Source organism: Sphaeramia orbicularis, chromosome 24, assembly GCF_902148855.1.
Source record: "Sphaeramia orbicularis chromosome 24, fSphaOr1.1, whole genome shotgun sequence".
NCBI classification, from domain to species: Eukaryota; Metazoa; Chordata; class Actinopteri; order Kurtiformes; family Apogonidae; genus Sphaeramia; species Sphaeramia orbicularis.
In genome coordinates this window covers 41,772,985-41,790,268 of record NC_043979.1, presented here as the reverse complement: position 1 = coordinate 41,790,268, position 17,284 = coordinate 41,772,985, and the positions used below count along the sequence as shown (strand labels likewise).

General features: G+C 36.6%; 1 protein-coding gene across 5 annotated transcripts; it reads right to left on the bottom strand.

Moving 5' to 3' along the window:
* Nucleotides 1–78: 78 nt before the first annotated feature.
* On the bottom strand, nt 79–17,132 carry fbxo25 (F-box protein 25). Of its 5 annotated transcripts, none has more exons than XM_030128535.1 (11): nt 17,002–17,132; nt 16,437–16,598; nt 11,101–11,204; nt 10,692–10,741; nt 9,404–9,496; nt 9,221–9,314; nt 7,937–8,121; nt 6,284–6,466; nt 4,486–4,629; nt 4,197–4,223; nt 79–933 (listed from the first exon to the last, which is right to left on the bottom strand). In XM_030128535.1, the coding sequence occupies exons 2-11, from the start codon at nt 16,562–16,564 to the stop codon at nt 844–846; spliced, it is 1,098 nt and encodes a 365-aa protein (XP_029984395.1). In that variant the 5' UTR covers nt 16,565–16,598; nt 17,002–17,132; the 3' UTR covers nt 79–843. The 5 variants fall into 5 exon arrangements, with proteins under 5 accessions (XP_029984395.1, XP_029984396.1, XP_029984397.1 ...); XM_030128536.1 differs by having other exon boundaries at nt 16,437–16,599; nt 16,990–17,084; XM_030128537.1 differs by having other exon boundaries at nt 16,985–17,083.
* Nucleotides 17,133–17,284: the final 152 nt, after the last annotated feature.

The following is a 17,284-nucleotide window of genomic DNA, read 5'->3' as shown; positions in this document are numbered from 1 at the left end:
TCATCCAAGATTCATTAACATTTTGGGAATGTGGGAAAATCTTCTACTATAAGGAGAGTAATAAAAAAACAGCACAAGCAGGTTTTTTATAAATATTTAATTATCATATAGTTAATTCCTGTCCCATAAAGATCATGACAGTACCATAAAGAGTATTGGAATGCTAAAGGGATATTAAAAAAGTTGGAGAAAAGGATACAAAACTTTTTCTTAAATAATGTTTGTACATTTCCTTGTCCGTCACTTGACAAAAGCACATTATAAAAACCTGTGCGGTTAATGCTTTTAGATGATTTTCTTTCAGTGGCATAATACTTCCGGTATACACAGAGCAAGAGTTCACAAAGGACAACATACAAACAAAGACTCTAACATGACATGCGTTCAGTTATCCCAGAAAAACACCCAAAAAAAACAGAGCACAACCAGAATAGTTTAAATAAACAACAAACACGAGTCGGTTTATTCTGGTCATGAACTTTAAGAGCCTATCTTTTTTTAAACCGCCATTATTCACCCACTGTAAACATGCTAAAACTCTTTATACATATAAACTCTTTTGAAACAATCTCACAACATGTACACTTTTCTCTTTCCTATATAATACATTGCTTTTTCATCGAAAAGACAAAAATTGTGCGGATAGTTCCTATTCTATTTTGACCCATCACTGACATTCTCAACATCAATAAACAGACATTAATTCCTCCCTACTGCTCACATGAGATAAAAGAAGACATACGTAAGAAATTTCTTTCAGCTGAAGCCCTTTTTATTTGGGTGCACGACGTCGAGGTCTCGTACGTTGGTTTGTTCGGGAGTGTGGACGCCTCTCTTGAAGGGTTAAAACTGGAAGAGGTCGATAAAGTGCTGCGGCGAGATAGGCATGAGGCAGCTGTCTGGGTCGTTGGCTGTGCAGGGGTGGCCACAGTCCTGGAACAAATACGACCGATCAATTATTACCGTGAGAGCAGAGGAAGAGTAACTAAACAAACAATCTGTCACAGCGCTGGTTACGTCAGCTGTTACATGTACTTGATGGAAGTTTAGTAGAGATTAGCAATACGGGTTACACCACACAAACCTGCTCAGCTGGTGTGTAGTGACTCAAACGAATAACGACAGAAATGTACTATTATATGACCAGTTACCAGCTAAGGGTATATGGAATATGCTCAAGACAGAATGAACAGAATGAAATTTACGGACAGACTATTTTCATACCAGCATGACTGACAACGGGAGTATTAACAGACAACTTCTCTAGTTTGTCAAACTGCAGTTCACAAAATGACACAATATGCACCAAAAATATTATATCAACAGGGATATGATCAGTGCTGGATCAGAAGTTACAAATGAATTAAACCCCAATTCCGAAGAGGTTGGGACACTGTCTAAAATGTAAATAACACAATGAAATGATTTCTTCAACCCATATCAAGGTTGTAATAGTTTTGGATTTTTCATTATAGTTTAGTTTTATTTAGTTTTGACTTTTTTTTTTCTCTAATTCAGTTAGTTTTAATTGTTTTTAGAACAGGTTTGCTAGTTTTTATTAGTTTTTGTTTTTTTCTAAATACTTAGTCTTAGTTTAGTTCTAGTATTAGATTTAGTTTTTTCATATCTTTTCTCTTCTTCACCGTCGTATTCACATAAATCCCAGACAGGACTCTGCTGCTTTAGTCTCCATGTTTCCGACTCTAAACCAAATGACGGACCGTGAAGTACCGTATGGTGCCGCTAGCTAAAATTGATGGAGTGAAATAAACCAATTTCATATCAATCCGACATTGACAAAAATGAAAACGAAAGGAATTTTATCCATAGTTTTTATGCGTTTTAGTTAGTTTTGTAAGCACACAATACAGTTTCAGTTAGTTATGTTTTTTTTCTTTTAATTATAGTTTTTATTTATTTCAGTTAACGAAAATGTTTTTTCAATTCTAGTTTTCATCATTTTGTTAGTTTTCGTTAACAATAATAACCTTGACCCATATTTTATTTAAAATAGAAGATAGAAACCATTTCAAATTAAAATTTTTATAATATTATATACAGTAGATGATGAGATATTCAAAATTTTTGCAATTTTATACTGAGGAACATTTTTTTGTTGAAGCTACAGTCGCGGAAAAAATTATTAGACCATCAAAAGTCCTCAAAAACAGTGGCTATGCAATCAAGAACTAACTCCTGTGTGTATCATGTGACTAAAACAGACAGAAAACAAAACATGGAATGCCTAAAAACACTATTTTTGTCAGTACAATGCCATAGATATTGATGTAAGAACTGAAATGATTTTGGTTATTATCAAGAAAACATGGAAAACAGATAGATATCAGCTCTGAAATGAAAATCTTATGAGCTATTTTTGTTGTTATCATTATATTTGTCCAAACAAATGTACCTTTAGTTGTACCAGGTATTAAAATGAACAAGAAATGGAAGACAACAAGGGTGGTCTAATCATTTTTTACGCGTCTGTAAGTCCAGCTTTACTTCAGATTCTGCCTCTCTAAAATGCTCTTTTCATATCATATAATTTTATTGCCCTGTTACTAGTTAAGATGAATAGTTACAAAATGTTCCTCCAGCTGTTTAATTTGAATTTCACTTGCTATGTGCAATATTTACTAACTTAGAAATATGAAAATTTCACATCTTGGTTGTCTGAAACTGCACAGGTATTTGCAAACTGCAAAAAACATATACTAATAATATTTCCTAACAATATTAAGAGGTTGTTAATATGAACTGGGAGGAGCCGGAATGTTTAGAACAAGGGGAAAAAGAGGTAAATGTTTAGAAAAAAAAAGGTGATGAACAAATATATAGAAGTGATGTATGATAACTGGATATGTTTTTGTATAAAGCACTTGGAAATTCAGTTTTTGTTTCTTTTATTAATTTACATTTTCTATAGATAACTATCTATTTTTTCATGAAACTCTAAGGAGAAAGATCGTTGTTGTTTCATGATCACTTTACCTAATGAGCTGCTTGCTTTGTTAATGGTCAATGTAATAACCTACAGCTTCAGTTACACTATTTCAGTCAATAGTGTCTTGTTTTTCCCTGTAATTTAGTGTCTTGTTGATTACTGTTTGTGGTAATTCTGGAAAAATTTCAGTAGCGACTGAAATAAACCGACTGAACTAAACTGAACTTTTCCAGTCTTTTGCTCTATCTGTCCCAACTTTGTGGAGACATGTTGTTCCAGTCATTTTCAAAATTACATCATATTTTTCTTAAAATAGTACAACTATCTCGCAGTACACTGAGTACAGTCTATACAGTTTTCCCAGACATCTGATAGGTTTTCTATGTTCTATTGTGAATAAAACATGGGTTTGTGAAATTTGAAAATAACTGCATTCTGTTTTATTTACATTTTGAACAATGTACCACATTTTTGGAGTTTGGGACTGCACATAATAGTTTAACATACTGCATTCCATCCTCAAGCTGTCCTTTTAAGATTTACAGAAAGAAATGTAATGGCCTCTTTTTCCAGAAGTGTACATCAAGATTTAGAGGGACTACCAAAATAAGTTTTAGAGAATGTTTAGAGCAGGCGTGTCAAACTCATTTTAGGTAGTTACTGTCATTATTTAGAGGATATTATGTTATTATTTTACTATTCTAACCCCCCTGAAGCAAAATGAGTTTAACACCCATGACTGTTAATGTCTTCAGGGTAATTTTTGCACTTTGTACGTTCATCCTGCAGGCCAGATCGGAACTTTTGATGGCCCAGGTTGGCACTGCAGGCTGCATGTTTGACATCCCTGTTAAAATGTCAGCAGTATCTGTGACACTTCATAATAACACACACTCTAAATCAAAACATAAAGATGTCAAGTGACACAGAGAAATGTGCAAGACAATGCTCAACATATACAGCATGGTAAGTCAAATCAGTTCATCTTAAGCACAGGTGTCAAACTCCGGTCCACGAGGGCCGGTATCCTGCATGTTTTAGATATTTCCCTCTTCCAGCCACACCTGGTTCAATTAATGATCTGCAGAAGCCTGATAATGATGTAATGGCTACCAGGTGTGATGGAAGAGGGAAACATCTAAAACATGCAGGATACCGGCCCTCGAGGATCTGAGTTTGACACCCCTGATCTAAGGTATGTGTGAGAAAACAATACACAAACGGAAAGGCATGATGGGACAGCAAGTACCTTGAATAATAACGCCAGGTGGCGATCCTTAAGGAATCAGGGACAAAGGAACCAGGAAGAGAGGCAGGGAGACAAGCCAGAGTAAGGGAAGCAGAGAGGGTTAAAAAGTGCAGGGACCCACCAAAGGGGGAACACATGATTTGTGGATTTTAAATAATCTCACAGAGGATTAATAAGGGTTGAATACTATGGGGACAGCTGCATGTTTGGTGTCTCTACATATCAGCCTTCATAGCTAATCTCACATGGCAGAAATGTTGCTGCAGGGGTGCTGCATCATGGCGCTTACCTGCCAGAAGAGGATGCTACAGTGTTTGCAGAAGTGCAAAGTGTCGCCGTACTGCTCCTTCATGGGATAATGTTTCCGCAAGGTGAAGTACATCAGCTTCCAGTCCACGTTCTCACTGTTGCTTAAAACCAAGTTTCTACAAAACTGTTGTCGTGCAAAGGGGGCCCACACAAACACAAACAAACACAGGAAGAAACACAATTTAAAACCACTTAAGGACAAATTAAAACACAGGACACAAGAGTGTAATTAAAAGTGGAACAAAGAGTGATTCGATATAATTAAGGCAAGTTTCATTACCACCCATCCTGAGAGGGTGTTTAGGTAATCTGTGTGAGATGAGATAAGGCTGACTTATGGATGACTGTGGATGTGTGTGGTAATTCTGCCCTCTAGTGACCAAAAGGGTGAACTAGTCCTCCATTGCTGCTAAATACTGAATATGTAAGGATAAACATTGACAAGAATATATTGTATAATTTAATCCAATCCGATGTTAGGGACTAAAAATGGAAATTAGCCTTGCTATAATCTTATTTTTTTTTTTATTTTTTTTTTTTTTACACTTAGTTTTTATGAGTTATTTATCATTTTGTCATACAGAACATAACAAGCAACAATCAGCAGCAGATAATAGTCACAATCTAATAGTAATGATAATTTAGGTGACAGTTATGAAATAGCAATCAAGTTACCTAATTAATTTACCTTTTAGGGCAGCAGTTTATATTGCATTTCACAGCACTATGACCTATCAGACCTGAATTTTAACAACCATTTCAAAGCTATTACTAAGTCTGCCTATTACCGCCTGAAGAACATCGCTAGAATCAAGGGTTTTCTGTCCAAACAAGGCGCAGAAAAACTTGTTCACGCATTCATTTTCAGTAGGTTAGATTATTGTAATGGTATCTTCACAGGTCTAAACAAAAAATCAATCGGGCAGCTGCAGCTGATCCAGAATGCTGCTGCCAGAGTCTTGACTCATACCAAGAAACTGGACCATATCACACCGGTCCTCAAATGACTACATTGGCTTCCTGTGAGTCAAAGGATAGAGTTCAAAATCTTACTCCTGGTCTACAAAGCACTGAATGGCCTTGGACCCAAATACATCCTAGACTTGTTAGTTCCCTATGAAGCATCCAGACCCCTGAGGTCATCAGGGACAGGTTTACTGTGTGTTCCCAAAATCAGAAGCAAACAAAGTGAAGCAGCATTCTGTTCTTCTGCTCCTCACCTGTGGAGCAAACTTCCTGACTACCTGAGGTCTGCTCAAACTTCATTTAAATCAGGCCTAAAAACATTATTGTTTACTGCAGCTTTCCCTTAAACTCTTAAATAATGTCTTTTAAATGAACTTTAAAATCACATTTTATTACTGATGATTTTAATGTCTATTTTAATTTCAATGTTTTTATATTTTAACTTTCATCTTAAATGTATTTTTATGCCTCTCCTGTGATGCTTTTATGTTTTATGTAAAGCACTTTGAGTTGTCCTGTACATGAAATGTGCTATACAAATATACTTGCCTTGCCTTATGAGACAAACCACCCATTAATTGCATTTAAAGAAACTAATCCATTTGCCCCAACTTATTATGTAAACTTCAGCTTGCAGCCCCAGCATAAATGTTAATCTTTCCATTTTGTGAATTTCATCAACAATTTTCAACCAGTCCTCCAGCATCAGTGGATCAAGTTGAAGCCATTTTCGAGGCACATACTGTGTTTATTAATATGCTCTGTCCCTTTCGAAAAAAAAAAAACTTCAAATAAACTGCAATATTTTTTACCTGTTTGTCTGCGAAGTGAAAATGGCAGAGCTTTTTCCACAGAGTCTTGTTCTCACTAAGACTCTGCAGAGTAGGCGTAGTTTGTCCCAGGTTGATGATGTCACAGGCGTCTGACAGCTTGTAGAGGATCTTGTTTTGCGTGTGAAGCGGCAGGTCGCTGAACAACATACCATTACGCACTTGCTGCGAAAATGATTATAAGACAGAGAGGTAAGAGAGAGTAAAGAAAAAAACTCAAAGAAATGACTTGAAATAAGATCGTTACACTAAAATGGTGGTGTGATGTTATTTCAATAGCTTGTGAGTAGTGTTTTAGTCTAGATAAAATTACATAAAATTAGACTTTATTGATCCCATAATGGGGAAATTCACCGATTATGGCAGCAGCAGGATAAAGTGTAAGAAAATGAGCATAAATACAGAGTGCAAAAAACAAACACTACAAAATAATACAAAAAATAATAATGGTGATAAAATTCTACAGGCTATATAAGACCAGATAAACAGCAAAAGCATTATAGTAAACCAAGTTCTTCAAATAATTACAAAAGAATATGACTAATATAGTATGATATGGCCAACCTAGTTAATTTTCTTGCTATAACACTGATATATTATCCCTTTTAAGGTGAATGCCATTAAGAGGTAGACATTCTAAAGGTGCAACTGCATATTCAAAAAAACAATAACACTCTTATGAGTCAAGTTGAAGCAGGAAGTTTTACATAAAATCACAATAATTATGTTAATAGATCAGAGAATGCACAGGTAGTTCAGTGATGTCCCCATAGATGTGGTCATGAAATAAAATCCTAAGCCTTCTGTGTTTGACACCGAGATGAGACTATGTAAGAATAGAAATGTTGAAAATGGGGTTTTGAAGCTGGTTTTCACGGCTTTACTGGTCAGTGTGTTCTTCAAAAAGTCTGTAAATACTTCCCCTTCTACATGTTATGTTCCTCTTTCATTATAAACACCTTACGAACAGATGCAACATGATAAGAGAAATACAGAACTGCATCAGCGCATTGGACACATGTCATGTATATGTCAGCTGGTTGTTATTAACCCATAAAGACCCAGTGCTTCTTCTGTGGCAGTTTTTCTCCATGTTTAACATTTCTAGAGTGATTTATCACCATTTATTGTAATATTATCTTCTTTATTTGGCATTTTTTCAGTGAAAATCATGTATTTTCCTATATTTCATTTACTAATCATATAGATGTTCATTAAAGCTCAGATGGAAGTGGAGGATTATTGTATTAGAAACAGAGAAAACAGAAGCAAAAGTGACTTTTTCAGTCAAATCTATCATTAACTGAACATAAACCCAGTGCGTCCATCCACTGTCATTGATCCAACTCCATGGGTTTTACTGGTGAATCAATGTTGTTGAAGTTGACAGTGTTACCACCTTCACTACGGAGCCTCTGAACATCCCAGTGGGTCATATCTGATGACCACGAAAAGATGATGAACTGTATTTTACACCAATTACTCATATGTATTGATAGGATTAGTGGATCAACAGGTATTAAACATTTTAGATCAGTAAATGGTTTTGGTCACCGGTGGATGTTTGGGTCTTTATGGGTTAAATTTCTAAAGGCCCAGGGTGATAACAGTTTAGATGTGCAGATTCAAACCTACCTTGGGGATCTGCAGGTTGTTGAGCTGTTGCTGCCATTTGAGAATGGTCTCTAGTCGGCACAGCCAGATGTTGATGTTGCCCACGAGGACAATTCTGCCGACGTGAATAGTCAGATTGTGCAAAGTGGAGATCAGGTCCTGCAGCAAATCTTTGACAAGGCGGGGATTGTAGTGGTCCTCCAGGACTGGTATCCAAACAAGAAAATGTATTAAAGGAGTGATATTTTGCTTTTTTGAAATGGAATTATGCATTTTCAAACATTTCCCTGTGGTCTACATAAACTGTAAATGCTCTGCTTGGGTCTGGATTCTCTATTAATTCAACTCCTCCAGGTTGTTGACCGTGCTTCTCTGTCCCGTTCGGCCACTTGTGGTCATTAATACAACCAACAACTGAACATTTTAGGTAATCGGCTCGAAGTTTGGACATATTTTCAGTTTTTACTACAACTGCTGCTGCTGACAAACAATTATGTCGTACTCGGAGAAATGTTCGTCGGAAGTCTTGACCTTATATGTGCAAATGTCGTTATGTAACTAGTTATAAAACGTAACAAATTAAGGAGTTGAAACGGGTTGTAGAAATCCACTTGATTTTTGTTGGAAAGAACATAAAGATAGCTTCGCAACACTTGGAGGGTTCAAATTCAAACTTTATGAATTATTAGGGCCCAAATACACACATAAATGAACCAAAGACTAATAAAAGTGGGTTTAGTTAAATATGACCCCTTTAAGGTAGTGTCAAAACAATGGAAAACAAAACATGCAACATATGTTGTCGCATTAATAGTATACCAAAATTAAAATTAAGAGTGTTTTTAAGAGACTCTAACAGCGTCTGACTCCAAATTATTGTAGAAAATAAGCTTGAAAGGCGTGTGTGCACTTCTAAATGGAGAGAGGAATAAAAATAAACTAAATGTCAATGAAATACTGATGTAACACACAATTTCAAGTGATGACTACATATTTTTATGGTAATTTTTTTGCCATTTACTGTAAGTACTTAACATGTGGCAGACACACAACCCCTAAATTATGGAGTGCACAGGTCCTACTGGTTTTGTGGTGTGATGAGTGTAATAAGCTGTTGTGACTCAACAGAAACATGAAAAACAACATCTTTTAGTCCTTCAGAGCTTTCACAAACTGGTAAGTAATGTTGATCGACTGGAAAATAAGGTATTTTCACCTAGAGGTGGCCTAGAAACAAAATAGGACGTAACACCAAGCTCTCACATTAAACAGAATGCATGGACTAATTATCAGTGTCACACTCACCTTTCCGTACAATCTTCTCTAGAATGTTGAAATAGTTTTTCTGGGCAGCTCCACTCAAAGACGTCAGCTGAGACCTGGCTATTAACTGGAAAAGCTGCAAGTCGAAGACAGATTAAGACGATGGGAATACCGACTTCAAATTCTTCAGTTCTTGATAAAAAATGTGTGATAATATTTGCTTACCTTTGCAACATAGTTGAATCTTCTCAAGTCCTGAATGGCACTGGAAAAGTCTAGACGGTTCAGGGCTTCACCAAGTGTGCAGTATCCGTGTCGCTAAAGGAGAATGGGAGCAAGTGAGAAATCATACAGTTTATTTAAGTATTTCATTAATGTTTAAATGAACAACAGAAATATCCTTTTTTTTTTTAACCAGTATATAGAGCAAGGTTTCTGCAGGTATCAGCAAATCTAATTTAATGCTTTTTGTGCCACTTTAAACAAATTTAATGCCCATGTCCAACTGCAGATACAGTTTTAAATATAAAGGGTGTATAAAAAAATACATTTTGAAAAATTACCCCCAATTCCGCATTTGATAATTTTTGGAATTTTCTTTTATGGACGTTGGTAGCTAATAGGGGATTGGTGGATATTTGTCCAAACTTACAGACCCCAGTTTTCATGCATGAGTGAGCAGGGGCAAATTGTGCAATCCAAGTTAAAACTGCTTTGCGCAAAGTAGCGGTGGGATTTAAATCCAATCAAAGGTCATGGGAGGGGACAATGGGCATCCATCTTGTTTTCCACAGAATTGCCAGGTTACAGCATTAACACTTTGGCCACCATGTCAATTCCATTTCTTTACCCATGGCAGCTGTTCCTGCCTTTCAAAGTTAATTCAACTTGTTTACTCCTGAAAATGTTACTGAGGACAGGCCAAGTTAGGGTCAGGGTTAGGGAAATTTTTAAAAATGTATAGTTTTTTTTATACACCCTGTAGTTTTATGACGGTATACTGCCGACAAGCTTTAACCAGGGTCTGAATAGTTCCTCCTCCAATCACGTCTGCTAAAACTTGCATTTTCCCATTTTTCCGACATTTGCTAATATTCCCTCTGCTCTTTCACTACAGCATGAGCACGCTCACAGCAAGTTGCCTTCCAAGCATCCAGTGTTGTGACTTCGTGTATCATCCATAAACAACAGTCAATAAAAGGGTTCAACCTGTCAATCATCACACTATACTTCCGATCAAAATTATTAAATGTTTATATAATCAAAATAAATCATCCATTAAGTGTATTTAATTTTTTTAATGCCCCTGGACATTGTATTTAATGCTTTTTAATGCCATTCAAGGCCTTTTAATGACTTTTAATGCTTTTCAATGACCCACAGAAACCATGTACAAGTTGTGATATTTACATTTTTAACACGAGTTTCCATGTATTATATTGTTATATTATTCGTCTATGGTATTTTTGTCAGTTGTACAGTTGTAAAATTCTAGCAAGGCTCCACTGCTCACTTCTTTTGTGCTTCCTTTCTGCACATAGATCCACTTATCTCTGAAAACAACTGCAGAAAACAAAGAGAAGACAGAAAGAAAGAAAAACATGAGCACACCTTGACAATAGTTTTCATGTGTGATGCAACAGATTTCAGTAATGATCAATATAATTTTAAATAATGATTAACAGAAGTGTGTTTGTAATTATGCTATAATAACAATATTTACATAATTCCAGTCCTTCAAAATCTCTATGAAGAGGTGTAAAGATACAAGATGTACTACATAAAACACATTTCGCTACAGTTAAACATGTGTCTACCAGCCCTTCTGGTAATGTTTTTCTACAAAAAGCCTTTAATTTTCACATCACAACCTCTTCACGCGGCCAAAATAAACATAATGCGCATAATCTGCTGTAACTCACATTGAGATTTGGTGTTATTGTTGTAGAAGTCCTTTTTCCTCTTCGTGCTGGCGAGCTCACACACATCTCCGACGAACAAATTTTCTTTGTTGTCACTGCAGAGCCTGACCAGAGAACACATGGGAGGTATTTGTTAATAGCATTGCATGAGAGTGACCAGTGTGTGCACAGTATAATGGAATTAGTGTTCTGGCGCAGATCAGTGAGTACAGCTGTGCAGAATGGTCAAGATGTGAGATTAAAATCAATAACAGCGCCTGTTATGATGGAAGTAACGCTGCTGATGTATATCTAATGAAATATTTCCTTATAAAACATGCAACGTCTGTATGATGTTTGTTGTTTCTGGCAGATATTCGGGGCCTGTGAGCTTGATAAAGGACCTTGTTATTACTAATAAGGAACTGATAAAACAGATCTAAGCATTCCAGCAGCTCATCCAGATGTACTGTTAATGTGACAAGCCTGAAATCGCTGGAATAGAATAAAAGCCTTTAAGAAAAAAAACATTACATGGAAGTCCATTGAGTTTCTTGCAGATATAAGATGGGAGATTCTTAACATCAGATATAAGTGTCAGTTGCTTTGGTTTTGGGACAGATTAGTGAAGAGTTTTGATCAGAGACTCAATAAGAAGAAATTAAACTGGCACATTTTGCATGGTGTTAGTTTTGGGCTTTTTCTCTTCTTTCTGGATCAGGTTACTTTGTGATATTCAGAAAAATGCCTACAGAAAAACAGTTTTTTGTCATATGGTATAAACAAAAATATATATAGAATAGAATAGAATAGAGCAGCTCCTTCAGTGCAAACATATACATAGAATAAAAAGCATAAAAAAATGATAGGTTTCAATAATAAATAAATGTGTCCTGAGATAAAATAAGTTATATATACAGTATGAAATTTTAAAAAATAAAATAAAAATAAGACTCATAAAAGAACAACTCCAGCGTAGACCCAGACTGACAAATTTTTCTTATGTCAGCAAAGAGAAACTGAGTATGAAGTTCAATTTTTTTGTTTACTTCTCAACAAACACATAACTGTACTTTCTGATAACATCTCCATTCATGTCCATATTCCGACTGATTCTGAAAAGCTTGAGCTGTACTTCAGAAAGTCAGATTTTATTTGCCAATCTGGGAAGAGACAAAGTATTTTGTTTAAGACAGAGCTAGAATATAACCTTGTAACACTGTAAATTAAATGGATTTAAATATTTGACCATTACAACGCTATACTTGGTGTCACGTAAATATAAATCTACTTTGGGAACTGTGTGTACAAGGCATAAATATCAAAGACTGAATCAATAAACCAATGAATCTTATTAAAATATTACAAATTACACCTATGTAAATGCACACCCATGTTTCTACATCTGCACAGGCAAGTACCAGCTTATTCCTTGTGTATTAAAATCATGTTTTAGCTGAATATGATAATACACTGTTGCCCATAAAGTTGGAATAAAATATTTTCACCTCTTCTCAAAATAATTGTGACAGTGTGATTTATTCTTAAAAGACACAGTGTAACTGGTACTCAGTATGTAATCATTGAACCTGGTTTAACAGGATTACTGGTGTGTATAAATAGGAATAAAAAGAGGAATGTGTATGGAAACATAATTATTCCAAATGAATGGGCAATAGTGTATATTGTCTGCAGTTGTATTACATTCGCCTTAAAGAATTTGACCAAAGATTCCCAAACCTGTAACTATTTACTGAGGAGGAGTGGATTATATTCCTCTATAGAATGCAACCACAGTGAGAAAAATATTTCTTTACACCACAAGTGCCTGGCATGTTCTATAAAATAAAAGAAGCTGAAACACACCTGCTCTGTTCTAAGCTCTAGTGCTCTGAATACTAACATTCTCCACTGACCTTAACTGACAGATCAAAGGGCCGGACTGGACACGTAATTGACCCCCGATGCATTAATAATCCACTGGCTGAAGTGAAGCACCTGACTGGGACCAGTATAAACTAGAGGGTGCACCATATATGTTTCAGCTGGTTGTATTGGGCAGTGATGCTTAAAATTGTGTTGCTCACTCTGACTTAAGTTGCAGTTAAGTTAAGTCGTCTCAGTGATTTTCACTTAAATGATCAGTTACATGTGCTTCGGTGGCATAATATGTCTACGTTTTGCGAGGCTGACACAGTTTGCGCATGTTCAGTAAACATCCCTGTTTTTCTAGCCTGAGAAGGGCAAAGAAATAGTCCACATGTGCTGTCAACAAACATAAGGAATTAATGGGGAAGCACAAAAACCTTATCCCTCACTGACCAGTTGAGTGAGTTTTAGACAAATGCACACATAAGAATTGGAAACAGATCTTGTATTTCTGAAGGGACTGCAGTGAAATTTGTTTTAAAGGAGTGATATTTTGCTTTTTTTAAAAATGGAATCATGCATTTTAAAACATTTCCCTGTGGTTTACATAAACTGTAAATGCTCTGCTTGGGTCTGAATACTTCATTAATTCAACTCCACAGGTCCATCTTCAACCCTATTTCTGAGTAATGACACCAGAAAGGTCGTTTTGAGTGCTGGCCCTTTAAATACACATGACCCTGCCCCCTCCTGGTTGTTGGCTGTGCTGCTCTGTCCCGTTCAACCAACAACTGAACATTTTAGGTAATCCGCTCGAAGTTTGGACATATTTTCAGTTTTTACTACAACCGCTGCTGCTGACAAACAACTATGGCGTACTCGGAGAAATGTTCATCGAAAGTCTTGACCTTATATGTGCAAATGTTGTGAAGTAACTACCTATAAAATGTAACAAATTAAGCAGGAATTAAAACAGCTTGTAGAAATCCACTCAATTTTTGGCAAAATGAATATAAAGATAGCTTTGCAGCACCTGGAGGGTTCAAATTCAAACTTTTTGAATTTACACAAATAAATGTTCCAAAGACTAATAAAAGTGGGTTTAGCAAAATATGACCCCCTTAAGTCTAGAATTCTCCAGATCTCGTGTTATTACAATTACAGTAGAGATATTAAAAAAGAATCCCTGCTAGAAAATCACTTATAGGGTGTTTTAATGAAAGGAAATTAGTTAACACAAATATTGCTTTGGGCACAGGCCGGATCCAGTCCATATGCAACAGCAAAGTATCTATATTTAACAAGAACTTAAGGGCTATGCTCCTTTACCACTACTTTACACAACAGGCTTCATAAAATGGCCAGTGAGATTTCATCAGCATGTTGCTGGATTTACAAACTAATTTAATTTTTCTCTTTTATAACTGAAGGCTTGGCTTTGCTAATGGGACTTGGTTTTGAAGTCGACTGATTGGGGTGAATGAACTCTACAGTAATCCCTCATCTTTATCCATTTATCCAATTGCCTAGGCGTACACATTAACGCACATGCAAATGCAGTGATCTGTCCCAGTGAATTACCAGTCAGGAATGCCGCAGCCTGGTGTTTCACACAGATTGCATGCGGAGCACCAGCTTCCACAGAGCCAACAAAAGATGTCGCATAGCAGACGGAAAGTTCAAGGGGATTTGTGGATATTTACAACCCACACTAATGAAGAAGAAGGGAGCTATGGTGTGGGTCAATATGAAAATTTAAAAAACTAAAAACGAGAAGTATGCTTTTAGCTGCTATGTTTCATTTCCTGACTTCTGTTACTGCAATTAAACATTTGTGTGTGACAAGGCAGTATTAGATAAGTGATATCTGTCAGAGAAAGACATTGTTCTACCATCGAAATACTTCACTAACACCTGTGCACAGACAGAAGGTTACAGAGGTTTGTTGGTATAAAAAGATCTTCTGTAACACTGTGTGCCACTCCACTGACCATCATAATGCTCCTCTGTCTTTCAGCAAAAGGCCTGCATGTGCCGATCGGCCAAATGTACCTCTGTTGCATGAAGTCACTGGCCTTTCTGAGTGTGGCTGGAGAGTGTCCAATATGAACAAGAGACATCATCCATTGTTGTAATGCTGTGTCGTTGCTTTTTAGAAAAGCCTGTGCTTTACTGACAGGCAAATGTGCTGATGTGACATACTGTTAATCGATAAATGATGTGACACTGGGACTTGAGGGAGATGTCGTCTACTGGGACTGATGTATTGTAGTTGATGCTGCATCCAATTGTAATAAGATTAATTCATGAAATGCTCAAGAATGTGCAGAGTGAACAAAAAGTTAAGACCAAACAGTGTTTTGCAGTGTATGTATTTTTGTAAAGTGTGTCCTCATAACATGGATGAAGTTAAAGGTTATAAACAAAAACAAACTGATGGATAAAAATGGGGAACCATGCCCTCCCCATTTCAGTACAACACAGCTAAAAGTGCTCATGAGTTATTACTTGAACTTTAAGCTGCTAAGTTATTCTGTCCCCCAGAAAAACTGGAAGGTCCACAACATACATCAAACTACTTCAAACCTCAGACACAGAATGCTGCTTCGACTTGTTGTAGCTCTAAACAGAATTACAAGCATTTGATGAATGCTTTGTGCACCAAAAGTATAATTACTGCGATTTGGGGTTTGTCTGCATGCTTACTCCATCGACTTGTGTAGTGACCACACACATATGCATTTCGCAGACTTTGTAGAGGTACAAAGTGTGGAATATACAGCAAATATGTGAAACAAAAATGCATTTATAATACAGGATAATTCAAGAAAAAATCCAGACAGTGCACAAAGGACAGATGAATATTTACTGAATCCAAATGGAGGTCACACTAAATACTGACTTTTTCCAGAGGCTGATTTGTTCTGATTTTTTTTTTTTTGGTATGGGTTTCAATACTGTGTACATACTTCCTGCATATTTCTTGTTGGAAAAAAAGGCACATGCCCAAATACAAGTAGAGCCCAATCCTGAACTCAACTCCATCTGTTGCCATGGTGTCTCAATGGCAACAACAGGCTGCATTTATGGACACCATTCACCTCAGGAAAGACTCTCAAACTCAATGACTATGGATGGATGAGAGTCCATTGAGTTACTTTCTTGCCTGTATTGAGTAGTTATAGCGTTGGTGATTGGTGACTGCATCTGAATTTCTCACTTGAACATCCTACAGGTAGTTGGTAGGCGTTAATATTTTTCTGGATTAAACTTAAACTTCGATTAAAATCCATCAGTGATTACAAGAAATACCAACCTGTGCAGAGGCAAAACACATTTATTAAAAGGAAAAAAAATGTCTGATACATAATCTAACCTGGTGAAACACTAGTTAACTCCTTAGATTAGAGGTCTGACAGTGCTAAATTGTAGGCTCTTGGGTCTAAGCATGCAAATTGAAGCAGACAGAGGTGTCAACATGTTCTTACTCTTTGAAGGCCAACTCTTTGTCGTTGTCTTCCAACTCTTCCCCATAAAAGACAATCCTCTTCCAGCCATTATCTGTCTTTTCCCAGCTCCATCCTGGCGACCTCCAGTCCTTGCCCAAGAAAGGCATTCTACCTGGGGCACTGTGACCAGATATCCAGTTTCTACCCCCAAAATAAACAAAACAAAACAAAACAAAAAAAAAAAACAAGAGTTATCATTTAGTGTGTATGTATTTTTTTCTGCCTGTGTATTGTTCAAATAAACAAGACATTTGATTTACAGTATTGACACACGTATTATGTCTTTGTATAGGTTAATAAAAAAAAACAAAAAAACAAAAACCCTACTAATCCACATTGAGCTAATAACATAGCTAACACTGTGAACATGACGCATTTAATATTAGCATAAAAAACACAAACCACTGGATGACTGGAGTGAAAAAAAATGAAAAATACAGATTGTCAGTCGAGTTTACGCGTTTAATCACGACAGGAAGATAATAAAGAATATCGACAATGCTAGCATACAAGTAGAAATAATTCACAAAATGGCTAAACAAACCTGACAGGCCAGAGACTCCTTTGTTGTATCGTCTGTCTCTGTTTCTGCTCCTTGTCTCCGTTGCCTGCTGCGCTGGAAATATTGACGGAAGTAAACACAGTGCGGACACGGGAATTCCTACACGCCCCCTTCTGCGCTCTGATTGGCCAGAACGTCTGTATTTACCTTGTTGCTACCCAGATTCGCAACGCTGGTTGGCTAGCCGTGCTGTCAATCACTATCTTTTTTTATCCCTAATGTTTTGTTGGGGCTTGCGTTTACACGTGACGGGGGACTGCGCACA